The sequence below is a fragment of the Phodopus roborovskii genome, unplaced genomic scaffold (assembly GCF_943737965.1).
Source record: "Phodopus roborovskii unplaced genomic scaffold, PHOROB, whole genome shotgun sequence".
Lineage (NCBI taxonomy): Eukaryota > Metazoa > Chordata > Mammalia > Rodentia > Cricetidae > Phodopus > Phodopus roborovskii.
Window position 1 is genome coordinate 2,165,285 of NW_026125554.1, and position 15,177 is coordinate 2,180,461.

Sequence of the window (15,177 nt, forward strand, 5' to 3'; positions counted from 1 at the left end):
CTAGGAAACAAGAAGTTGAATCTAATGAGTGGTTACTGAATCCTTAGAGAAAGGAGGAAGAAAAGCCTGTTTGTTCCATGTATATGATACTGTGTTCCCCTTTTTGGTTAAGGTATTTAAGAGTGGTGAAAAATAAACTCATGGCAATTCAGCATTAACTGAATCTGCCTTCCTAATTTTATTCTGTGTTTCTGTCTTTTCTTTATTGTCTATAGCTAGCCTTTCCCTCATCCACACACCCCCACTCAGGTACGAACTTGGGGCTGTTCAGCTGGTTCTGATTGCAGCCCCACAAAGACAGCTTCCAACACAGATATATCATGATTTATTGGTCCCCAAAGGCACATCTAATTCCTTCCCGCTCAGTCAGTGAGAGTGTCTAGGTCATATGGAACATGAGGCCAAAGGCTGGGGTGGTCAGCGACGGATGACCTTCCTGATCCAGGGGCTGTAGGGGGCCACAGCGGTGGCCACAGGGGGCTTGAAGATGTCTGTGCAGTTTTTGGAGCTGAAAGACAGGATCCCATCCACCTGGCCTTTGCCACACACCAGAGGCCCTCCAGAGTCACCCTGTTGGATGGAGGTGGGGAACACAGGTCAGCGTTTGTGTCTGCCTTGGGAACCAGGGGCCTGGGAGGCTCTGGGGCCACTCACAAGTCACATGTGCATTCTAGTCTTCCTTTCCCTTTCCTCCCCTCTCCTTTCTGCCCCAGGGCCTTTGCTCTGGGCCCAGATGACTAGTCTGTGGTGCTGAACTTCAAACCACAGACCTGTCTTCCTGACCTCCAACCCAGACTGCATTTTTACTCCCAGGGCCTTGATTTCTGCATCCGAGAAATGAGATGAATGTTAGCTCCACCCCTCCTTCCACTCCCCTACCCAGAAGAGAACAGGTGTCACAGGCCAGCTTGGGTTGCTGCCCAGACCAGGCCTCCAGGCCATCCCTTTCACCTTGCAGGGTGCTTGGCTCTTGGCCACAGCCTTCAAACACAGCATGCCTTCCTCGAGGGCACCATTCCAGAAGCGGCTGTTGTTACACATAAGGGTGTCCAGCACGCGCACATCCAACTCCTGCAAGGCCCGTGCCAGGTGCCCACCTTGGTGGGTAATCCCCCAGCCGGCGGTGCTGCACCGAGTGCCTTCTGCCGGCCTGGCTCTGCTCTTTCTTGGCAGAGCCAGTGGTTTGATATTCCTGCTGGGCCGCACCTGCCCCTCCAGCTGTGGGGACAGGAGGGCCATTGAGTGGCTGAGGGAAGCCAGGCCAGGACAGCCCCTTAGCCCCTCTGCTTCTCTGTCCTGTACCTTTAGCAGCGCCAGATCATTTTCATAGTTGGGGTTGTAACCAGGGTGCTTGATGGCTGCCTTGATGTGGAAGGTGAGGCCCGGGTCTCGGAGGTGGTGCAGGCCAAGCACCAGCTTCAGCTGCTGTACCCTGAAATGCAGAGCTCTGCTGGTCCACCCTGAGGACTCCCACTCCTGGCAGATCATCTTCCAGAGACTTCCTGCCCAGCACCATGTTGGAGAGTTCTTAAAGAGTCTCAACACCCTCCCTCCCCTAACTACACAGCCTTTCTTCTGTGATTTTCTCTGGGGTCCTCTTATGTTGACTTCCTGCATCCACAGGACTCAGGGGTTCACACTTGCAGCAATGTAAGAGACACTCATACTTGAAGCCTAGACTTCTGGAATACTGTTTTTTTGTTTGTTTGTTTTTTTGTTAGTTCCTGGCTGGCATGGAACTAGTAGATCCACCTGCCTCTGCCTCCTTGAGGGCTGGGATTAAAAGCGAGTGCCAGCACACTAAAGGGCTGCTTCTTTTTGCTCAGGACTTTTGCTTTAGTGTTGAGGATGACAGCTGGCATTAGGCAGGCACTCCTATCAGAATGTATGACTACATGTCAGAAGGGGGTGCAAAATCATTATAGACAGTTGTGAGCCACCTCGTGGTTGCTGGGAACTGTGCTCTCAACCTCTGAGCCATCTCTGCAGTTCTGTATTTAGTGGTATCTTGATGGCAGCTCTCCCCTCCACAGGCTCCATCCTACTGGCAGGCTGGCTTCCACAGATTGCTGGGTGTTGGGAGGAGGTGCCCTTTCCTCTATCATGTGACCCACTGGACCAGAACCAACAGCCTATCTAGCCCTGAGAGAGTTGGCCTGACCAGTCGGTTGGCCTGAGTACGTCAGTGCCTTAAGCCAGGGAATATTTGGAGGTTCGAGGGATGAGTGGGATACTCACGGCTCAAGCAGGCAGTGGGCAGCAGTCAGCACCCACTTTGGATGTACGAGGACTCCCCCACACACATGGGACCCGGCTTTCTGTAGAGAGGCCATGTATGGGTGGGAGTGTGGGGCTGCCTCTTGACCCCCAATGATGTGGGTCTCAAATGTGTTGCCTGCTGAGAAGTGAGACAGACAGGGTGGGTTAGGGGAGCTACACCCTGTCCTCCACAGAGCCTGGAAGCCCTGAACCTGGCAGATTGTCTGAAATCCCCACTGATCCCTGTTCTGGACCCCACAGGACTCTACTCCCCAGATGCTCCTCAGCTGTCAGATGCCAAGCTCAAATGTGAATGAAGGGCTGAAGAGGGCTCAGAGGGTAGGAGAACCACTGGTGGCAGAGTATGAATTCAGTTTCTAGCACCTACTCCAGGCGACTGGCTCACACACAGCTGCCTGTAACGCCAGCTCCAGGGGATCTGATGCCCCCTTCTGGCCTATGAGGACACTGCATGTACCATTATCCATACTTGGAAAAGGTAATTGCAAAATGTAAAATGAAAATGTTCTGGACAGGAGTGGTGTTCTGACACATGCCATAAGAATGAAAGTGCCTTGATGACACAGTGCTCAGGGGAAAATCAGACACGAAAGGTCACAGTGAGACTTCACAACAGGAAGTGGATTTGTGGGTGTCAGGGTGTAGGGGTGAATGTTCTTGGGGATGTGAGAGATGCCTACACTTTTTTTTCTTTCTTTCTCTTTCTCTTTCTTTTCTTTCTTTCTTTCTTTCTTTTTTTTTTTTTTTTTGATACAGGGATTCACTGTTGTGTAGCCCTGGCTTTTCTGGAAATCTGTAAACCATGCTGGCCTCGAACTCTTAGACATTCTCCTGCCTCTGCCCGAGTGTTGGGATTAAAGGTATATGCCATTACTTCCTGGCTTCTGAACTTCAATGAGCTGAGCAATGTGTGAATTACTTCTCAGCAAACTTCACTGATGTGTGACCCAAGGCACCGGGCTGGGCTCAGCGAGTAGAGCAATTGCCTACTGCACATGAAGCCCTGTGCTGCAGTCCCCCGCACCACAGAAACAAGGTCTAGTGGTGCATGCTTGTTATCTCAGCCCTGGAGAGGTGGGAACAGGATCAGGACTTAAAATAAACTGGGTGGTGGTGTGCAACTTTGATCCCAACATTCAGGAGGCAGAGGCAGGCCAATGTCTATGAGTTCAAGGCCAACCTGGTTTACAAGGCAAGTTCCAGGACAGTTTTGAAACAAAACTGTTAAAGGTGTACACCACCACCACCCAGCTCAATTCTGAAGAAGGAGGAAGATGAAGAAGGAAAGAATGAATAAAAGAAAAGAAGGAAGGAAGAAATCCAAACCAAGTGTAAAATAAAGAGAAATCTCCGTGACTTTGTGGGGGCCAGCTCATACACTTGTATCTGCAGAGCTGTGCAGTCAGCACCCGAAACTGAGTGGCTTCTGACCACCCAAGGAAATCTTCCACCTATGTGTGCTTTCTTTTTCTTCCCTTAAAAAAAAGTTTTAAGTTTTGAGACAGTGTTTCCCAGCTCCCAGGCTGGCCTGGAGCTATGTAGCTGAGGATGATCCTGAACTCATTCTACTTCCACCTTCCCGCCTCCCCAGTGCTTCTAGGGTAGGCAGGCATGTGTCCCTCTGCCTGGTGGAACACACTAGGCCAGACAGACCAGTGTGTAGTCCACAACTTAAGAGTTGTTATACTTGCAAAAAGCCGGCTTCCCTCTCCTGTCTGTGTAGCTTTGGCTGTCCTGAAATGAAACTCACTCTGTAGACCAGGCTGGCCTTGAACTTACAGATACCTGTCTGCCTCTACTTCCCAAGTGCTAGGATCAAAGGCGTGCACCACCACTGTCCAGCTCCTTTCTTTGGAGGAGGGTCTAGAAGGTTCCAAGCAATTATGAATGTCAAAAATTGGGAGTATGGTTGTGCACATCTCTAAACCCAGTATGTGGGAGACAGAGGCAAACAGATGTAGGGAGACCTTGTCTCAAAAGCACATTCATGCGTGTAGAAGTGTATGGAGGTCAGAGACCAAGTCTGAAGTCTTCCACAATCACTCCATACCTTACTTGTTTGAGACAAGGTCTCTCACTGGACTTGGAGTTCAATGATTCAGCCTGTCTTAAGCCCCAGGGATCCTGTGTTAACTGCCCTCATGCTGGGATTGTAGGTATGAGGCATACCTATTGTTTTTTCCTCTGGAGAGGGCCTCACTAAGTAATAGAGGCTGTTCTGGAACTCTTTTGTAGATTGACCAGGCTGGCTTTGAACTCAGAGATCCACCTGCCTCTGCCTCCCTAGAGCTGGGATAAAAGGTGTACACCACCACTGCCATTTTTCTTTTCCCTTCCATTTCTTCCTCCCTCTTTCTTCCTCCTCTTCCTCTTATCTTTGTTTTCACATTCTAAGGAACTTCCTTTAGTTTATTTTGCATAATTTTGAGGCTTTCTTTCCTTCTCTCAAGGTGTCACCATGTAGCTCTGGTTGGCCTGGAACTCTTAAAGTGATTCACCTGCCTCTGAGTTCAGGTATTAAAGGCATGTGCTACTACGCCACCCCCCCTCCTTTTTCCCCCTCCTTTTTTTTTTTCCAAAGCAGGGTCTCAGGAAGCCCAACTGGCCTTAAACTCACTAGAGCTGAGGGTGGCTTTGAACTTCTGAACCTCTGGTTTTCACTTCCAGGACTGGGAGGTTTACTGAGAATGGAACCCAGGCTTTATGTATGCAGGCACATGGCCCACCAACTTACGCTACACCATAAACAAACCCATTTCTGTTTTTTAAGATAGGGTTTCACTGTTAATTGAACCCATAGCAATCCTCCTGTCTCATTTAAGTCTGAGCTCACAGGCCTTTTACCAGGCAGAGCTCAGGGTTTAGCTTTGCTCAGAGTGTGCTTTTTGTAGACACCACTCCTTGGTGATCTGAATGATCTAATTTCCTGTTACACAAACCCAGCTCTCCCTTCTACAGACCCTGAAGACTGGGCTCTAGGCCTGTTTCCCCTGCATGCTCACCTGTCCACAGTGTCTCCACGGCCAGCAAGAACAGCAGGGACTGGCAAACCTCCATCCTGATACAGGACTTGTGGTTCCAGGGTGTGGGTGTTGGGGGGGACCTCCGCACTTTCTCTTCCTGTGAGGACAGGTGGCCTTCCGAGTCCCACCCATCTAGCACAAGTACCAACCAGCTCCTCCTTCACACCCTGCTCTGGGTGGTTTTCAAAAGTGTCTCCGAAGTCAGCTATCCTGTGTGTGGGGGCTGAGCAGCAAGCGGAGCCCAGTGATAAAACCCCAGCACTACTTTTCCTGGTGCTTTTATTAATTCTTTGCTTTCTTTAGCACTGCAGTGAACCCGGCTCAACTGACACCCCAACCCCCCACAGAGGACACATCTTGCAGGGTCAGTTCTCTCCTTCCACCATTTGGCTCCTGTAACTCCCATCCTCAGTCTGTTACTGGCTTGAACTCTATGTAGATCAGAGGCTATCTTTTTTCTTTGAGATAGGGTCTCATTAGGTAGCCTTAGGTGTTCTGGAACTTTGTAGACCAGGCTGGGCTTGCACTCATCAAAAATAGCCTGTCTGTGCCTCAGAGTACCAGGACTGAAGACCACCACACTGTGCACTCTTTTTTTCTTTTGGTTTTTGGAGACATGGTTTCTCTGTGTAGCCCTTGCTATCCTGGAACTACTTCTGTAGACCAGGCCGGCCTAGAACTCATGGAGATTCACCTGCCTCTGCCTGCGAGTGCTGGGATTAAAGGCGTGTGCCATCACCGCCTGGCCACATAATAACAGTGGCAAGAAGTGCAAGCAGTGGCTGGGCAACAGTCCCTATCCTGTCTCCAACTGCTCAGCCTCCTTCCTTTACAAACTACTTGTCCTTTTGTGACTGATGGGGAACCCTTTAGATGCAGTTCAATAGCATATGGCTTTGTTTTAGAGACTGGAATTCAAGACATAAGACATAACAGGCCTACTCTGTGTAATTATACTGGCTGTCCTGGAACTCACTCTTTAGAATTCAGAGATCCGCCTGCCTCTGCCTCCCAAGTGCTGAGATTTAAAGGATTGCACCACCATTGCTTGGCCTTTTCCTTTCAAACCAAGTGGTTTGAAATCCTGGGTTCCATCCCCAGCACACTAAGTGGCAGAGCAGGCATGTCACCTCAGCACTGGGTCACTGTCGCTGTAGTGTTAGTAGCCCTTGTCTTGGGGAGTCAGCAGGCTATAGCTCAGTCCCCTGGTCACAGGGACTCCTCAGGCAGGCACTGGGTTTCCAGGACTGAGAAAGTGCCTGGACCACAAGCACTGCTGGGATTAGGGGTCCTTCACATGCCCCAGGACCCAGGACTTTCCAGAGATAAACCTCAGGCCTAGCCTGATTAGACTTGAGGCAGATGCAGAACAATGGCGCAGCACCTCATGCAGGCCGGCGTGGTCTGCAGGCAATGGGGAGCTGCTTCTGGACTGGGGACCCTGTAGACCCCTGAACCAATCCGATGAACAGACTGTTACCATCGCTTCCTCCTGCCCGTCCCACTGCCCTGGCCGGGCTGCCATTGCCATTGCCGTCCTGGCTGCTTCTCCCAGCTTCTCAGAAAGCTGTTTTATTTGGATCTCACACACACCAAGGCAGAGAGGAGGTGACTGGGGCTGGCCCTGGTGGGATGAGTCTCTGCTTCCCCACCAGGCGGTCCCCAGACTCCCAGGCTTGTCACCATCTGTGAGCTGAGTGGGGTGTCTGCCAGGCACCACAGGGAAAGAGGACCCAAGGGTCCCGGGACAGGAGCCCACATGGAACCTCAGTGAGGTAGTCTGTCGCCTGAGGCCCACACGGGTCCTGCTGAGGTAAAATTTGTAAGTTTATTTCAGGGACGCGGGTCAGGACTCCTCGGTGCCAGAGTCATCTTCTTCATCCCCAAAGCAGCTGTCGGCCTCCTCCACTTCGCCGTCTTCATAGTAGTCATCGTAGAAGAGGTCTGAGCCCTCGTCGGGCGCCGGCGCCTTGGTCTTCACACAGTACTCAGCCAGCGTGGTGGGCACCTTCACGCCATCACGCTCCGCGTCCACCTTGGTCCCCAGGACCTGCTTCCTGGGGAGACAGGGGAGGTGAGGCCATGGCCCAGGTACCCAGGGACTCTAAAGACAATGGGATGGAGGTGAGAAGGTGGGAGGAAGGGGGTAGGAGACGACGGGTGGCTCAGTGACCAGCTCCCAGGCAGGAAAGTAGCCACAGCCAGGTGCAGGACACAGGCCTATTGCATGGCACTTGGAAGCTGAGGCTGGAAGCTGCTCTGAGTCTGGGGCCAGCCTGGGCCACCGCAGGACCTGTCTTAAATGACAAACAGGGCCAGAGATGATGCAGTAAGAGCACCTGTTGTACAAACACAGGACCCAAGCTCAGCCCTAGCACCTATACCGGCTGTGGCAGCCTGCAGGCCTCCAATTTCAGTGCTGTGGGGAGCACACAGTGACAGAGCAGAGGACACCAGACTTTATCCCTTGGTTTCTTTATGTATGCACCCAGCCACACATCACACCAAACAAACTCCCAAACCATAGCCCTAGCTGAGGCACTCATAAAGGGTAGTCCGGAAGCCTTTGGTTGGGCCTGGGGGAAGTGACAGGGACGCCAGTCTGACTTGGCTTCACCCCGAAGCAATACAGCAAGAGCTTCCCTGTACAAGGGCAGCAATTAACTGAAGAAATCAGGCCCAGGCCAGAGCCTCAGGTGCCCTGGAGGCCAGGCTATCCTCAGGGTGCAGGGCCTAATGGGAAAAGTGAAGAGTAGGGCAGACCCTGGTCTTAGCCTCCCACGAAGAGAATGGAGTATGAGACATTGTCGGAGGGCATCTATGACAGCACATCATATAGCCTAGACCTGTCTCAAGGCCTTTCCCACAGGCTTCCAGGTGTCCTGTCACTGTGTTTAGACACTGGCTCTTAGGCTGAGACCCAGGAGCAGTATAGGGCCTCCTCATGGTCATAGCAAGTGGCTCCTGGACTCAGAATGGTAAAAATAGCCTGGGGCTTCTGCTCTGGGACAGGGACACAGCAAGAAAGCAGCCAGGGACTGAGCCAAAGGCTGCCAGGAGGCAGGAGATCCAGATCCAAAGCCTCTACTGGCACCTGCACCCAGTAGTGCCCCGTGCAGGGCAGCCTGTCAGACACCATTATGATCCCAACTGTCAGGCTGACAGGAAGTAGGTGGTGAAAAGGACTCAGTGAATCCATGGCAAACTCAAGCTTAAAACATTTACTTACAAATGACAGACAGAACAGCCAACAAAACACAGGCCACAACTAAGCCTTTAACCCCAGCACTCAGGAGGCAGTGTGGTTCTTGGAGTTCGAGACCAGTCTGGCCTACTTGGCTAATTCCAGGACAGTAAGACTTTGTCTCAAAAAATTAAGAAAAGAAACCCCAAAGGACATCTCTCCTTCTTCCCAGCAGGGAATGGCGCAGGACAGCCTGAGCAGAGGACAAAGGGGACAGGGCTGCATGGACTTCCAGACCATGCAGATCTTAGTATGGTGACACCTCCACAGATCAGCACTCAAGACATTCCTGAATAACTAACACCTCCATACAGGACCATGGCAGCCACACAGTAGAAGGGGAGCGCAGGTACATCTTGTTCTGAGGCCAGGGACCCTGGTCCAGGATCTTTCTGTTCCAGCCTGACCACCAAGCTGCAGCTTGTGTCAAATCTGAGAAGTCAGGGCTCCTTCTGCAGGACAAGGGCCAGGGCTCCTGATGATGGGCAGGTGCCCGCCCCGTCTATGCCTCCAGGCTGACATGTGTGGCTTGCTCAGCATGCCTGCTGAAGGGTCCAGGTCAGTGCTAGCGTGGAAACAATACAGGCCTGTATGTTTGGGTCACCATGTGTGGACAAGCACCTGTTCTCTCCTGGGGCAGTGCTGAGGCAGGGGACTGTAGGGTATGAGGTGTTATGTCACCCTGGCACCAGGAGGGAACTTGAGGAGGAGGTTACAGGAAAAGTCTGTCTCAGAAAACAGAGAGAGAAGTCAAGCCAACCAAGCCTGGGAATGTGGGTACTGTCTGGGACACTCAGCTGGGCTGAGAGGCTGCAGGTCTTGACATTTGCCTAGAATTTTGCAAGTGCAACCTCACACCCAGCTTTAGAGGTATAAGGGAGACCACCTGACTCCCAAACTAGCCAGGAAATGAATCCCTGCTGAAAAGTGATGATAATGTAAACACTGTCTCACAGGCTCCCCAAGACGGCTCCCAGTGGGCTCAGAGACGTTCCCCCTTTGCAAAAAGGCTCTAAGTTTTGGAACCACAAATTCAAGTGATGTTTACAGAGGCAGCTGAGGATGTGGCCTATGCAGTGCCCCAGTCACTCATGAAGATAAGCCAAGTGCCAAGTCAAAGAAAGGATCTTGGCCATCCTGGGTGGTCTACTTGGTGCTGAGCATACAGTCCCGTTTCCCCCCACCCCCAAGCTGAGGATGCAAGATTGGAAACACAACAATTGCCACCTCAAGGAGAGCTGACATGGGAGGGGGTCTGTGTTGTGCTTTGTGGGGCACACCCCACTACACATATGAAACACATATCACTGTTACAGCAAGTAACATCTATTCTAGAGACCCTGTGGTGGTGCTATCCTGCCCATGCCTGGCACTCACCGGATGATGTCCGTGTACTCGCGGTCCTTCCCCTTGCTCTCTTTCCACTTTCTGTACATCACTGAGGCATCCACATTGGCGGGCGAGAAGGTGTTGGGCTCATTCAGCAGGGAGATCACACTCAGGAGGATGGTCCTGTGGGGCCGTGGGCACAAGCTCAGCTCTCTACAGACCCTGGGGACCCCAGATTGGTGGAGCAAGGAAGGAGGGGCAGGGTGTCTTGGGGTTCCCACCATGCGAGAACACATGCAGTTCTCACCTGACATTCTGCGTGGGGTTCCACCGCTCTGAGGGCAGCTCCCCACTCTGTGGGTCGTCAACTGGGGGATGGAGGATGGAGATGCACACGTCCCCTGTCTGCAAGAGTGACCGGGATGAGGCGTGGGGCATGCACAAGGGAGGCATGAGGTGTGTGCGTGTGGTGGGGTGTGCCTGAGGCTGGTATCTGTAGTGCTGGCAGTGACTTATTTACCTCATAGATGTTTGGGTGCCACATCTTGGTGAGGAACCGGAAGGCTGGTGGGGAATATGGGTAGTCGATGGGGAACTTGAGGCGAGCCTGTAGATGGCAGAAAGTGGGGTGATTCAATGGTAGCCCACTGAGTACTGGCGTTAGGAGCTGTACCCAGAGGGGATGAAGAGTAGTGTCCAAGACGGGCTGCCTCTCATCTGTTCAGGCATCTAAGTCCAACCCCCATCTCTGTGCAATCCAGGCACCACCACCTCGGTGACCTGGCATCCAGGTGAGGAAAGGCTTATAGTGACATGCCACTTATTGCAGGCCAGCCAAGGGGATGAGTCAGCAGGCCTTCCACCAACACCATCCAGGCTTGGGGACCCAGGCCAAAGGTGGCCACCAGAGGCAAGCTGGAGCCACCTGCCTGGCCACAGCAGCTGCTGTGGCTGAGGTTCACCTGCCCACTACCCTGCAGACTTTAGACTGGTAGAGGAGGAAGGCCCAAGGTTTGCCCTAGTCTTGGGCTCCCTAAGGGCACCCTCTTAAGTGTCCTTTGGGTAAGGAGAAGTGGCCTGTGGCCTCAGAGCTAGCCAGGGTTTCAAGCTGGAGGTTCTGCCCCCTAGCTCCTTCCCACTGAACATATACAAACATAGCGCAGAGTTTCTAACCCTGATTCCTTCAGGATAGCTGAGAGGGGAACGTGACCTTGCTGGAACAAGACCTGTTATTTCTGTGGCTCCAGGTGCTTTTTAAAAGCAAGCAAACTGAGGCTCAGCATTGGGAAGGCCCCATTCAAAGTGACACAGACTGGCCATCCAGAGGAAGCTAGCAGCTCCCCTCGGAGGGGCTCCATGTCTCAACCACCCATACCACACAGGAGGTATCATGCTGGCAGATTTGACTGGACAGTCTGCAGGGCCTCCTCCCAAGCTGTCCCTAGAGTCATGTGAGCCTGTGAGGCTCTGCCCACAATCCTTTACAGATGGGGATCAGCTCAGGTGTCCATGCTTGTCCTCCTGGCAGCCCCCCTCCAGGACACAAGGTATTAATAGCATCTGGACGGCTCGGAGGCTTCTTAGTTCAGACCACATTCCAGGGTGGGAGGCAAAGGTGTCCATTTGTGTCTCCTGGTCTTTGTATGTCGTACCCAGGAACCCTAACTCTAGACTTACCCTGGCAGAGTAGACTGCTACTGTCCTAGTCACTGACCAAGAAGGGTAAGGAGGATCTGCCACAAATGAAGACACAGGACTAACATCTGTCATGGACCTATACCTGGGTCCCAGACTGGCTGGGATTTGTGTGTCTACCTAATCCTCACCTTGTTCCTCTTGGCCCTACAAGACTCTATGACTTTGCTAGGAGTTCTAGTCCACAGCAGGCAGGATGGTGCAATTGCATTGATGTGGGTCTGCCCAAGGCTCCCTGCTCTCAACCACAAAAACATCTCGTGTATTGGTGCCTTAAGCCACTAGAGGGCAGATGACACTGCCTGGAAGGCAAAAATCAGGCCTCCAAGAAGCCATCTGCTCAGTGGAACCTGGGAAAGGCTGCCTGGGACAGGGCAAACAGAGAGCTCTAGGGGCCAGGGCCCTTGGCAAGAACCCAGGGTGTTGTTGAGGACCAGGGTGGGTAGCCAGGCCCCTGCCTACCCTGTCCTCTTGGAATGTATTACATAAAGTCTGGCTAAGGCTAAAGGTGGCTGTTGTCCAAGTATGCAAGGTTGCCAAAGCCCTGTCAGGGCCTCTGCTGGAACTGGAGCAGGTGGCTGTCCAGGCTTCACATCCATTCCCTAGGGACACACCGGCGTGCAATCCCTGGTCCTGTGTCCTGGAGTGGGAAACAGCCTGAGGACATGCCAGCCAGCAGCTGTCTCTGTGGGTTTGTGTTCCAGTGTGGGGAACAGCCTGGGGATGCCAGCCAGCAGCTGCCCACGGTCCTGGGGACAACCAAGGGAGAACCTTCCCCAGGGACATGCTAGTGAGATGGGGGACAGCCAGGAACATGCTTGCCAGCAAAGAGTTCCGAAGGCTCCTGTGTCTTGTGAGGGGACTGCCTGGGGACAAGAAGGCCAGCAGCTGCCCCTGGAGAGACCCTTCACCACAGCATGCTGGGAGGGGTGGAGGAGACATGCTTGGTCGAGGGCAGCCTGGGAATAAGCTAGCCAGAAGCAGGCTCTGGAGGCCCTTGTGTCTTGTGGTGGGGGACTGCTTGGGGACACGCCAGTTATTAGCTGTCTCTGGTCCTCAGTTGGACAGTCCAGGGAAACCAGTGCCCCGGGGTTAGGTCCGCACGTGCCCAACACAAAAGGGAGAGGCCGCCTTGCACGCAGAGCCTGAGCCAACCTGGGGGGGGTGGGTACAGAGGGGAAACTGAGGCCCGCCTTACCTTGAAGTAGCCTCCCTCGTAGTAGGTGTTGGGCGGCCCGAAGATGGCCACCTCCCAGTTGTACAGGTCGCCCTCGTCCACCAGCGTCACCCGGAAGCCCTCCACCGGTTCCTCTTGCAGCCCCTTCAGTTCCAACAGCAGCGCCTTCTGCGAGCTGGGCACCAGTGGCCGGGCCATGGCGGTGGCGGCGGCGGCGGAGGGGCCCGGGGCCGGGGCCGGGCCGGGCCGCGGGACCGGCGCGAGCTCGCGGGACGGACCGGGTCGCGCGCCGGCAGGGGGAGAGCCGCCGCCTTCCTCCTCTGCACCGCCGCCGCCGCCACCCGGGGACCCCGAAGGCTCCACTCGCTCTGGCGCCGCTGCCCGCCCGGCGCTCGCTTCGGCCCGGCCCGGCCCGCGACGAATGCGCCTGCGCGCCGCAGCCACCAGGCCTCGAATGCGCCTGCGCACCGGCTCCGAGCCCGGAAAGCGCCTGCGTGCCTCCTTGGGTCCCCGAATGCGCCTGCGTGCCACACCCGGGCCTCGGATGCGCCTGCGCGCCGCTGCCGCCGGGCCGGAAATGCGCCTGCGCGCCACTGCCGGGTCTAGAATGCGCCTGTGCGACGCCTCCACGGGGTCTGGAATGTATCTGCGCGCCCGCCCGCGGGGCACGCCGGGAATTGTAGTCTTCTTTCCCCCGCCCTGCCGCGCAGGCGCCTTGCGTTTCCGAAGCCTTGGAGGCCGCCGTCGCCTCCGGCCGGAAGCGCTCCGCGGCTGCCTGTGTGCGGAGTGGCGGGCAGGGCAGGGCTGCACAGTGCGGCTCGGCAGCTGCGGCTTTGGGGGCCTTTTTTGTGACGTCCAGGGGTGTGGTTGTGGGCGGGGAATCGGGCGTGGCTTGAACAGGGCGGAACAGAATCCGCCTTGTTTTCCCAATGTGAAAATGTGGTTTTCCCCTTTGGGTGTCTGCGGGCTTACTTAGAAGGGCAGACAGAGTCGACAACAACTTGGGGTCTACAGGAGTGGCTTCCAGGAAGTGGAATCTTAATTCCGGCGCTGGACCCTCTGTCAGGCTGACCTCTGACCACACCCTAGTCCTCTTAACCAGAAAGAAAGCAGTGGAGAGGCACCCCGGGAGGTTATAGGAGCGGGAACAGACTTAAAAAGTCCCTGAGGTTGTCCAGTGCAGACACCCACATTCCATGCCTGGACTTTTGATCATGAGAGTTGGGGTTGGCAACATAGCTTGCAGAAGAGTGCGCGTGCTGTACCTGTGACCTGACCTCTAGGGGTGGGTGGTTCTGGCCCTGGATGTGCTGGTGACTGACCCTGCCTGTGGGCAGTCTGGAGGGCTACAGCTGCATCAACATCTGGGCTGGGAAGGGCCAGCTCCCTATCTATAACAGCACGTACAGGTGCTCCATCATCCTGTCCTGGTTGGGGATAGCAGGTAGACCTGTTTGGGGACAGGGAAACAGTGTCAAAGGTGGGGCTGGTTAATGTGGCCATGGAACAGCTTCACGTGGTTGTCCTTCCCCTGAGAACTCTGGGCTCTTGAGCTAGAAGACTTTACTGGCCATAATTTTGCCAGGGCTACCTGTATTCTCTGCCCCTCTTGCCCTTCTTGGCAGTGACTATCTTATGGTATCACCTAGTTGTCAGGACATAGCAAATAGCCCAGACCTTCCTCTCAGTGTGCCTGGGATTACCACTCCCACAGCATATACCTAGAATGCCCTGATGGACAGCAGGACAGAGCTCCCCTCTCTCCCTCCATGCTCCCAGGTGAGCCTGCATGTGGGCTTAAAGACATCCTGAATGCTGGGTGTTGAACATCTGGGAAGTTTACTGTTATGGCTTCTGGTGACTAGGGTCTCCTCACTTCTAGCCTGCTGTATTTAGACATGAATGTCATGACCCTAGGTCCCCAGTATCAGAGACTGGTCATCTGATCAGGATAGGCTAGGCCTCCTCAAAGCAAGGGGCTGTCCCTACCCCAAGCTGTAGGAGTGGCTTATGATGAACTTAGTCCTGGGCATTTTCTAGGAACAGGGCTGGGAGCTCTGGGGCAGGGATTATGGGACCATTTCTTCCCCATTTTGGAAAGCTGAGACCAACTGGGAGATAGAAACATGCTGATAATAGTGCTTCTGGGATTGCTGTCTTTGTTTTTTGAGACAGTTTCTCTGTGTAGCCCTGACTATCCTGGAACTTGCTTTGTAGTCCAGGCTTCTGGAACTTAGAGTCCACCTGGCTCTCAATGCTGGAATTGAAGCCATGTGCCATCACCACCTGCTGCACTTGTTTACTTTTGGGACAGTTTCTCAACACTGCGGGGATTGGCTTTTAACTCATTCTGTAGCCTGGATTGTTAAATGCATGGGATGCCAAGTGCCCTATTTCTGCTAGTGTTCCTGGGTCCAGCCATATCTGAC

The 15,177-nt window shown here is 54.0% G+C and overlaps 2 protein-coding genes across 3 annotated transcripts; both read right to left on the reverse strand.

Annotated features, from left to right (window-relative positions):
- Positions 1–203: 203 nt before the first annotated feature.
- On the reverse strand, positions 204–5,337 carry Gzmm (granzyme M). Its single transcript, XM_051177462.1, has 5 exons — positions 5,283–5,337; positions 2,239–2,398; positions 1,303–1,432; positions 952–1,218; positions 204–570 (listed from the first exon to the last, which is right to left on the reverse strand). The coding sequence occupies exons 1-5, from the start codon at positions 5,335–5,337 to the stop codon at positions 418–420; spliced, it is 765 nt and encodes a 254-aa protein (XP_051033419.1). The 3' UTR covers positions 204–417.
- A 1,522-nt stretch (positions 5,338–6,859) lies between these two features.
- Cdc34 (cell division cycle 34, ubiqiutin conjugating enzyme) lies at positions 6,860–13,564 on the reverse strand. Of its 2 annotated transcripts, none has more exons than XM_051177460.1 (5): positions 12,770–13,561; positions 10,397–10,483; positions 10,184–10,281; positions 9,925–10,059; positions 6,860–7,360 (listed from the first exon to the last, which is right to left on the reverse strand). In XM_051177460.1, exons 1-5 carry the CDS (start codon positions 12,944–12,946, stop codon positions 7,150–7,152), a joined length of 708 nt encoding a protein of 235 aa, XP_051033417.1. In that variant the 5' UTR covers positions 12,947–13,561; the 3' UTR covers positions 6,860–7,149. The 2 variants fall into 2 exon arrangements, with proteins under 2 accessions (XP_051033417.1, XP_051033418.1); XM_051177461.1 differs by lacking the exon at positions 6,860–7,360 and adding an exon at positions 8,959–9,112 and having other exon boundaries at positions 12,770–13,564.
- Positions 13,565–15,177: the final 1,613 nt, after the last annotated feature.

Excerpts from the sequence above, each read along its gene's own strand:
- Cdc34 (XM_051177460.1), bottom strand. The coding sequence starts at position 12,946 with ATGGCCCGGCCACTGGTGCCCAGCTCGCAGAAGGCGCTGCTGTTGGAA. Across the intron at positions 10,060-10,183 it reads AACCCCACGCAGAATGTCAG|GACCATCCTCCTGAGTGTGA; the intron begins GTGAGAACTGCA and ends ACGGCCCCACAG. Across the intron at positions 7,361-9,924 it reads GAGTACACGGACATCATCCG|GAAGCAGGTCCTGGGGACCA; the intron begins GTGAGTGCCAGG and ends CTGTCTCCCCAG.
- Gzmm (XM_051177462.1), bottom strand. The coding sequence starts at position 5,337 with ATGGAGGTTTGCCAGTCCCTGCTGTTCTTGCTGGCCGTGGAGACACTG. Across the intron at positions 1,433-2,238 it reads GCCCACTGCCTGCTTGAGCC|GGTACAGCAGCTGAAGCTGG; the intron begins GTGAGTATCCCA and ends TCTGCATTTCAG. Across the intron at positions 1,219-1,302 it reads ATGATCTGGCGCTGCTAAAG|CTGGAGGGGCAGGTGCGGCC; the intron begins GTACAGGACAGA and ends CTGTCCCCACAG.